At 44.6% G+C, this 10,008-nt stretch overlaps 2 protein-coding genes across 2 annotated transcripts; both read left to right on the top strand.

The window, feature by feature from the left end:
• Window positions 1–2,662: 2,662 nt before the first annotated feature.
• LOC143023491 (uncharacterized) lies at window positions 2,663–3,103 on the top strand. The gene has a single exon (XM_076182020.1). The coding sequence runs from the start codon at window positions 2,663–2,665 to the stop codon at window positions 3,101–3,103; it is 441 nt and encodes a 146-aa protein (XP_076038135.1).
• LOC143023492 (uncharacterized) lies at window positions 3,100–3,752 on the top strand. Its single transcript, XM_076182021.1, has 2 exons — window positions 3,100–3,494; window positions 3,587–3,752. The coding sequence occupies exons 1-2, from the start codon at window positions 3,100–3,102 to the stop codon at window positions 3,750–3,752; spliced, it is 561 nt and encodes a 186-aa protein (XP_076038136.1).
• Window positions 3,753–10,008: the final 6,256 nt, after the last annotated feature.

The following is a 10,008-nucleotide window of genomic DNA, read 5'->3' on the forward strand; positions in this document are numbered from 1 at the left end:
ATATATATATATGTATTTATATATATATATATACATATATGTATATATATATATGTATTTATATATATACATATATATATATATATATATATATATATATATATATGTGTGTGTGTGTGTGTGTGTGTGTGTGTGTGTGTGTGTGTGTGTGTGTGTGTGTGTGTGTGTGTGTGTGTGTGTGTGTGTGTGGTCTTTGGATCACGTGTTGGACTCTTGATCGACAGCTATGTCCTTCCCGGAAGAGAGCTCAAACCTCGTATGACCGATCTATGGGTAATACTATGACTTTACACGCACACACACACCCAACTCCCCGCCCACGAGAGTTGGAGTAACGACTCAAAGCGCAGCGACACTAAAATAATTTCAGCCCTGGGCAGGATTCGACCCAGGTACCTCCGGCACCCCCGTACTGACAGTGTGTGTGTGTGTGTGTGTGTGTGTGTGTGTGTGTGTGTGTGTGTGTGTGTGTGTGTGTGTGTGTGTGTGTGTGTGTGTGTGTGCGTGTGTGTGCGTGTGTGTGTGCGTGCGTGCGTGCGTGCGTGTGTGTGTGTGTGTGGTGTGTGTGTGTGTGTGTGTGTGTGTGTGCGTGCGTGCGTGTGTGTGTGTGTGTGTGTGTGTGTGTGTGTGTGTGTGTGTGTGTGTGTGTGTGTGTGTGTGTGTGTGTGTGTGTGTGTGTGTGTGTGTGTGTGTGTGTGTGTCTAGGGAACATATTCCCCATCTCCTCGGAGATGCCTCAATGTGGTGTGGAGGTGAACCCAGGTTTGAAGGACACAGCGAAAAAAACGTTCTTTCGATCCCTGGGGCTAATGGACACACGTGAAGACCCCAACGGCAGGCAGCGAATTCGCAGCCTGGCGGAAGAGGGCAGCGCCAGTCGGGCTGGCGCTACTCAAAGGCGGACCTTAATAGACCAAGATCCCGGCAGCTCGATGCAACTAGCAGCGTGAAGACCGCCTGTCTCATCTCCTCAGAGAGCCGCGGAGGACACCCTGCTGGCCAAGTGTGTGGGCTTCATTGACGCGAGATGCTGTCCACCTTAAACAAATTCCCTAGCGAATGGCTTCGTACCCTCTCCCTCCTTCGAACTCAGCTTTCCTCCGACCATCCTAAGTCCAAGTGGCGATGGCACCGTGGGTAACGGGGGCAGGCTTGGTCAGCTGGAAGCCCCTAGCCCACGACCACACATTGGTGGCGGCTGTGTGATGGTCGCTTCCTGGTGATGTGCGATGACACCAGGTTTCGGCAGCTGCAACCGCGACTGGGCTGGCCTCTTCAGGATTACCGCAGCCCACCCCATATGGGGAAGCCCCTAGAAAAGGTGGGGTAAACATCGGTCATTGCATCAACGTCTGGCTGGTAAACCGCGACCAGCGGACGACCCTTTCTAGCGGACGAAACACAAGATCATCACTTCACTTAGCCTCTTTTAGACAACGACCTCCACTTCGAAGAACCTTAACTCTCGGAATTTGGAATGTTCGAACTCTCGTGGATGTGAAAGACATCGACCATCCTGAGCGTAGAACTGCCCTCGTTTACAATGAGCTGGGCCGTTTGAATATAGATACTGTAGCCTTGAGCGAAACCAGACTGGCAGACGAAGGAAGTCTGAGGGAAGTGGGGCCCAGATACACCATCTTCTGGAAAGGCAAACCCAACACCGAGCCCCGCATTCACGACGTCGGATTTTGCAGTGAATTCCCAACCAGTAGAACAGCATAATCTGACCCCGACAGCACTTAGCGAGTGCCTGATGACTCTTCGCATACCACTTACTCAAAATAGACACCTCACGCTAATCTCAGTCTACGCCCCAACTCTTTGTTGCTGACGACAACATCAAAGACTCGTTTTACAATCTTCTCCTCCAAACAATCAGAAAAGTCCCCAATTCTGACAAACTTATCATTCTCGGGGACTTTAATGCCAGAGTGGGACGAGACCCCAATCTCTGGAGTGACATTATTGGATTTCATGGCACAGGGAATTGCACCGTCAATGGACACCTCCTCTTTGGACTCTGTGCAGAACACGAACTTATAATCACTAACACCCTGTTTCGCCTCCCCACCAGGCACAAGACAACGTGGAGGCACCCGATGTCCAAACATTGGCATACGCTGGACTGTGTCTTCACGAGGACTCGGGACAGGAAGGATGTTCGCATCACACGATCCATACTCGGTGCGGACGATTGCTGGACGAACCATCGTCTGCTGATTTCCCGCCTGGACATCATGATCAGTCGACCTCCGAAACGCCCCACCTCAAGCAAACCACACCCACGCTTCAACTGCACCAAACTTCAACATCCAGAGACAACCAGGAATTTTTAGAAAGCTGTTCACTGTAATCTACACAGCTTCCCTCAGTCAGGAACTACCGAAGCGCACTGGAACACCCTTCGCAATGCCGTAACGAATGCGCCTGAGGAAACCCTTGGGTTCACCAAAAGAAAAAAAATCTCAAGATTGGTTCTCGGAAAACGACGCCGTCATCTCAGCTCCTCAACGAGAAAAGAAAAACACGGCTGACCCAAGATAACCATCCCTCTCAGGAAAACAAAAGGAAACACCTTTCAAAAAAGGCTCGCGAAATACAGAACACCTAGTGGTAAGACAAGGCTAGTGAAAAACAGAACTTCTTTGATCAAAGGGACATGTACCACTTCTATGCTACAACAAAGGAGGTTTTCAGCCCTACCATGTCATCTATAAGCGGGCTAATGGACGAAGATGGCTTTACCGTCCTGAATGATCCCCAAGATATCCTCCGTAGATGGAAAACTCACTTCGAGGACCTCCTGAACGACCACTCTACCACCCCAGAAGAGCTATTCCGCAGGACCACCCAACACCCTATCCTGGACTGGATGTCCGAACCTCCCACCTTTCAGGACCTCTCTAGAACAATCAAGCTCATAAAGCCCGGCAAGACCCCCTGGCCAGACAACATTCCGGTCGAGCTTCTCACCCACGGCAGGCAGGAAGTAAAGACTCGTCTGATGAACCTGCTTCTACGGATTTGGGAGTCTAAAACCGTCCCAGGGAACCTCAAAAATGCCAATATTGTCACCATTTTCAAAAAGGGGACCGTATGAGCTGCGGCAATTACCGCGGGATTTCCCTCCTTAGCATCGTCGGGAAAACTTTCGCCCGCGTCCTCCTCGACAGACTCCTAAAGCTAGCTGAGAAGGTCATACCAGAGTTTCAGTGCGGCTTCAGACCACAACGAGGCACGGTAGACATGATCTGCGCAAGACAACTCCAGGAAAAGAGTCGTAAACAGCAGGAGCCGCTCATGTGTATCTTTGGGACCTGCGTAAGGCATTCGACAAAGTTCCTAAACGGACAATGTTGGGGCGTTCTTGCCCGTTTCGGATGCCCGCCTCACTTTATCTCCTTGGTCCGTGCCTTCCATGAGGGCATGATGGGGAGAGTTCTCAATCAAGGTGCCATCTCAGAGCCATTTGCCATCACCGGCGGCCTCAAGTAAGTGCGCCCTGCCCCCAACGCTGTTTTCCCTATACACCGCCGCCATGATAAATGAGATCCCCCTAAGATGCACCAGCAGTTGACGTCAGCTACCGCCTGGACGGGAGGCTCTTCAAGCTCTCCAGACTACGCTCGACCACCAACACGTCCATCATAAGTGCCAGGGAGCTGCATTACGTGGACGACAATGCCACCCTAAATCGGTCCTCGGAACATCTACAGCAGACAACAGACCTCTACGTACACGCCTACTAGCACTTCGAGATGCAGGTCAATACAGAGAAGACAAACTGGCTCAACTACCTTCCAACCAGGTCACATTTGTAGCCAACGCACAGATCGGTGACCACACAGTTGAGAGCGTGGAAAACTTTACCTACCTAGGGAGCACCCTCTCAAGAACGGTCACGTGTGAAAAGGACATTGAAAAACGAATCAAGGCAGCCTATTCTGCATATGGACATCTCGGTCATCGCGTCTTTACCAACCACGGGCTCATCATGCACACTAAAATCATGGTGTTCCGGGCCGTGGTTCTCTCCACCCTGCTGTACGCGTGCGATATTAAACGCCTCGAGAGTTTCCAACAGTCCAAGCTCCGGCATATCCTCCACATCCACTGGAAGGATTGTATCACCAATAACGAGGCCCTCTCTCGTGCAGCCTATCCTCCAGCACCGCATTCGCTGGGTGGGACACGTCGCTCGGATGGTACACTCTCGCCTTCCTAAAATCATTCTCTTTGGAGCACTGGCCCACGGCAAAAGATCACGTGGAGCCCCTAAACGCCGTTACAAGGACCAACTCAACCTCTCTTTGACACAAGCTGGCATCCCCCAAACTGACTGGGAAGATATGGCTCAGGACCGGGGTGTGTGGAGACAAGCTGTCAAGAGTGGAGTGGAGGGCTTCGAAACTCATCGGAGAGAATGGGATAAACAACGACGCGAGAAGAGGAAAGCAAAGGCGACTCAGCCCTAGCCTCCCCCAACCCTCCCCTGCGATTCATGCCCGCGGCTTTTCCGGCACCGACTGAGGTTGCTCAGCCATATTAGACATCGACACGGAAGAACATCCTGAAGAGAAGGAAACGGGGTCCTACCTTCCTCGGACAACGAGGGGATGCCGACGATATATATATATATATATATATATATATATATATATATATATGTATATATAATATGTGTGTGTGTGTGTGTGTGTGTGTGTGTGTGTGTGTGTGTGTGTGTGTGTGTGTGTGTGTGTGTGTGTGTGTGTGTGTGTCTATATATATATATATATATATATATATATATATATATATATATATATATATATATATATACATGAGTGGTAGGGTGGTGAGTTTAAACGCCAAGAATCCATTGAAGTTTTATTTCTGACGTTTCGCCCAACTAGGACTACTTCTGAAGAAGTCCTAGTTAGACGAAACGTCAGAAATAAAACTTCTACGGATTCTTGGCGTTTAAACTCACCAATATTCCATTCATTCTGTCTTTACACCTCAACATATATATATATATATATATATATATATATATATGTATATATTTGTATATATATGTATACATACATATATATATATATATATATATATATATATATATATATATATATATATATATACAGTATATGTATGTATACATGTATATATATATACAGTATATGTATGTATACATGTATATATATACAGTATATGTATGTATACATGTATATATATATATATATATATATATATATATATACATGTATACATGTATCAACAATGAAATCACCATTTACCACCAGAATCACTTTCACAGCCATTATAAGGAAGAGTGTGATGCCATTAAAGGCATTATTAAAAGAAGAGCCTTCCCCACAGATGCAGACACAACAATCAACATAAGAATTTACTGTAAGCCAAACCTGACTAGGTCCCTAGTTATGAAAAACAACACAACACCAAAAATCCCGAAGGAAGCCTCTACCAATGTAGTCTATAAGTTTTCTTGCCAGGAGGGCCGCTGTGACGGCTCCTTTTCCTACATTGGTAGAACCTCCACCACACTAAGAAGACGCCTCCAATACCACCGAAACCAAGGCTCTATCTTCCAACACTTTGTTGACCACCACGACATGAAGCCACCACTTAACACTTTAATACACAATACAATTATACTCCACAACGAAACAAATTTCAAAAGACTGCAGATTGCTGAAGCTGTTGCGATTACTACTCAACGGCCCTCCATCAATGTACAGCAAGCTGCAGATTTCATCCTCCCTTCAGCCCGCCCCCAGGAACATCATGCCCAACAAAAACAACAAAATCAAGGTGCATCCGAACCCCAACTAGACCAATACCTTCACCAAAACCCTCAGCAGCTTCAAAATTCCCAGCCCACAGGACCCATAACCAGAAGTCGAGCGAGACTTTCCTCCACAAGCTCCGGAACAAGACTGCTGTCCTTCCCTACCTATCCTAGTGACCTCACCCAGGGCCCCCTTCCGACTTCGCCGCATCTCCAAATGACCTCCCCCCAGAGACTCCTGTCGTCCTCGCCTTCCACTAGTGACCTCACCCAGAGATTTCACTTGACATCTCCTCCTTCTAGTGACCTCACCCAGAAACTTCTTTTTTCCAGAGACCCCTCCCAATACCCTTACCATCCTGCTTTTTAACCCATTAAACTCCGATGACAAGATTCCTTGTCATTTGGTCAAATAAAACAAAAAATCATAAAACACCAAAATGTTTGATCAAACACCAGAAAAATATGACGTCAGTCCTCGCTTCGCTCGCAGCGGAGCGAGGACTGATGTCATATTTTTCTGGTGTTTGATCAAACATTTTGGTGTTTTATGATTTTTTGTTTTATTTGACCAAATGACAAGACATCTTGTCATCGGAGTTGAATGGGTTAAGGACTGACAGAGACCATTCACATTGCTCTTCATCTTCGACGATAGCAGACCTAGTTAGCCTTGATATTATAGTTCTTCTCACCCTGAAGAAGCCTCCGTGAGAGGCGAAAAGACTTAAGTTTTCGGTGATTGTGTCAACAGCTTTTGTACTGTTACCATTGGCATTCAGCAGCGCCTTTTACTGCACCCTCTTCTCCATGATTTTGAAATCATGAATGATTATGTTCATACTTTGAACTGTGAAGACAAAAGATTATTCTTCAAACTGAAGAATTTGAACCTCAAGATAGCCAAAGCTATTAGCGCAGTTGATTTTAATCAAAATTGTATATATATATATATATATACATACACATACACACACACACATACATACACACACACACACACACACACACACACACACACACACACACACACACACACAGACACACACACACACAAATATATATATATATATGTACATATATATACATATATATACCCATATACATATATGCACATATATATATACATATACACATATTCCACTACGATCAATAGGTAATGAGAAAATGTCAGGAGAGACATTATCTATTTTCATAACCTTACAAAACTTTGTCTCCTTCAAAATAATTGCCTCTTGCATCTACACACTTTTGCATGCGTCTCTCCCAATCCTGGAAGACTTCCTCAACCTCCTTTTTCAGTAGTCCCTCCAGGTAACTTTCCGATGCCTCTTTCAACTCCTCTGTTAAGTGGAATCTGGTTCCCCTGGGGCTGTTTTTTATGCGTCGGAACACGAAGAAGTCGCAAGGGGCTAGGTCAGGACTGTAGGATGGGTTTTGTACCACTTTCATTCCCCTGTCGGTTATCAAGGTGGTCATCAGCATTGACTTGTGGCATGGGGTATTGTCCTGGTGGAAGCACCACTGACCACTCCTCCACTGGTGAGACCTCTTCTTCCTCATCTTCTCCCTGAACCTTTTTAGAAGAGTAAGGTAATATTCCTTATTGACGGTTTGACCCTGAGGAACCCATTCAACGTGAATGAGCCCCTCGGAGTCAAAGAAAGGAATGACCATGGCCTTCTCTTGCGACCTGTTCGTCTTTGCCTTTTTGTGTCTGGGGGATGGTCACGTGCTTCCACTGAACACTCTAACGTTTGCTCTCAGGGTCGTAGGTGAACACCCAACTATCGTCGCAAGTCACTACCTTATTCAGGAAACCTGAATCAGCCTCTATCATTTCGACAATGTCAGTTCAACATTCCACACAAAACTGCCTCTGGTCGTCGGAGGGGATCTTTGGCACGAACTTGGCATAGACTTTGTGGAGCTTCAGATCTTCGGTCAGAACTGTCTCTACTGTGCCAATACTAGTACCAACAGCTTCAGATATCATCCTCACAGATATTCGACGGTCTTGCATCACTAGCCTTTGCATTTCCTCAATGTTTTCCTTCTTGAGTGCACTTTTCGGTGGTCCAGATCTGGGTTCATCCTCAACTTGTTCAGTGAGGGATATATACAAAGAAAATAGGAAATAAAAAAGAAGAGCATGTGCTTCAAGTAAAGTAATTTTGATAGTTCCTGCGTTCCAACAAGTAGCCGGATCTTAGGACGACGTTGATTGGCTGGGAGTATGAGATCCTGTGCCGTAAGGAAGACGTCTGCAGCTAGGTAAATATGTAGCAGGCATCAGTTGATTAGAATGACATTGTTAATGATGAGTCGTCAGAGATAGTTTTTTTTAAGAAGATTTTCTGTTGGAGTCTAGCATACTTCTGGTAGGAGTGATTTTGTATTTGTTCTTGTTGTGGCGTTGGGTGGCACCGTTTTGGAGATGGAATGAGAGCCATTTTATAGGATTGTAGAGGTCATAACGAGGTCTTGGAGATATAAAACTTTCAAATGTCGCTTGGGTTTCTGTTAAGCCCCCTTGAACCTCTACAGAAAGATATTGTTCGAAAACTTGACAAGTTTCATTAGAAATTCAACAACTCTTCCGTTGCTGTCGAATTCTTCTCTTCATATATATAATTCGATGGGTGAGTTAATGCTGCAACAAGGCCTTTTTATTGGTCTAACACAGCTTTTCATGTCTAAAGTTCTGTCATGAGGCACAAGCTTGAGGCCATACTACACCACAATACGTCCGGTACTCGTTGGGAACTTGAAGTTTCATCTAAACCATGAAAACAAAATTTTTAACATTTGAGAACAACATTCTAAATACAATTTGTGAACCAGTATTTGATACCAGTTCGAGATTATGGAGAAAGAGATTTACACAAGGAGCCCGCCAACATTCACCATATCCTTTGGTGACTGACTACCGAAAGTTATCGAAGATAAGATGTCTGGTGCATACTTTCAAAATATTCTCCGTTAACATGAATTACTGAAAACCCGAGGACGGCCCAGAACACGTTAAAAGGATACTATAAAAGTGGACCCAACCTGGCCGACGATTGTAACAGATGAAGGCGACTAACAGTAGCGGCAAAGGGTCCAAACAGGATTTTCGAACCGGGAGTGCGTGTGTTTGAGTGAATTATGTGCACACTATATATATATATATATATATATATATATATATGTATATATATATATATATATATATATATATATATATGTGTGTGTATGTATATATATATATATATATATATATACATATATATATATATATATTAATAATTTGACATGATTATTTTTATAATATTCCAGTTTGACACCAGATAATTAAATTTATGTAGGTTGGGGGGAGGGCATTTTACTCTTCCATGGTAAACGGAAACTATCGTCTTCACGGGGTTTGCAACCCTCCCCGCGCATCAAGAGATACGGCCCCTTCTCCTACCCTTTTTCAAGGTAACGGTCTCTCTTCAAATGGCTATGGTTATGTCCTCTAAGACTAAAAAATTCGTACGTCTTCGGCCAGAATGAAACCTGGAAGATAAATTAGCGTAATGAAGGGTTACGCAGTCATAAACCCTTTGTCTTATGACAGACCACCAACTGAATGAAAGCATGTGGTACACCGCCTTAGCTTTAGACTCAATCTAGTCTAACATTGATATTCTATGACAAGAAAAAAATCGTGTAAAATTGTAACAAAAACCTTGCGAAGGATCAAAGCTACTACATCTTGTCCAAATGGGTCACTATCACTGTCAAATCGTTCAGCCCATAACGTATGTCACTTTGAGGAAGTTAAGAGGTATCAGCGAAACTTGAGGGAGAAAAAGATTGCATTCCTGTCAACCCCGAAAGAAAAAAAGTGCCTTTGACACTACTTCGTAAAACCGACACAACAAAAATTTCTTTGATCTTGGACTCTCAAAGAGGAGAAAATGGAAAATCCTAACTCAGGCGAGCAATTCTGACTGAAGAATACACCGTTTTCAGTTTGGTGAAAAAAGTATCTTTACCACGATATTGTAAAAGCGGAGGGCCTCTGCTGAAGGGTGAAGGGTTTCTTTTTTAATAAATTACTCGTCATTAAATCGTAAACCTTTTACTCCAAAGTCATCAGGAGAACTTGTTCTTCTTATGATTGAGCAATCTTATTTAACCAAATAGACAAACACTTGGTTGAGTAGAATAACAGTTGACCAAGA

Source organism: Oratosquilla oratoria, unplaced genomic scaffold (genome assembly GCF_046742065.1).
Source record: "Oratosquilla oratoria isolate Oo_2021 unplaced genomic scaffold, ASM4674206v1 SCAFFOLD48, whole genome shotgun sequence".
In the NCBI taxonomy this organism is placed as follows: Eukaryota; Metazoa; Arthropoda; class Malacostraca; order Stomatopoda; family Squillidae; genus Oratosquilla; species Oratosquilla oratoria.

What these genes read in the sequence shown, in the direction of transcription:
- LOC143023492 (XM_076182021.1), top strand. Translation starts at nt 3,100, where the DNA reads ATGAGCTGCGGCAATTACCGCGGGATTTCCCTCCTTAGCATCGTCGGG. An exon ending in GCCATCACCGGCGGCCTCAA is followed by an intron (nt 3,495 to 3,586) that starts GTAAGTGCGCCC and finishes AGTTGACGTCAG; the next exon opens with CTACCGCCTGGACGGGAGGC.
- LOC143023491 (XM_076182020.1), top strand. Translation starts at nt 2,663, where the DNA reads ATGTACCACTTCTATGCTACAACAAAGGAGGTTTTCAGCCCTACCATG.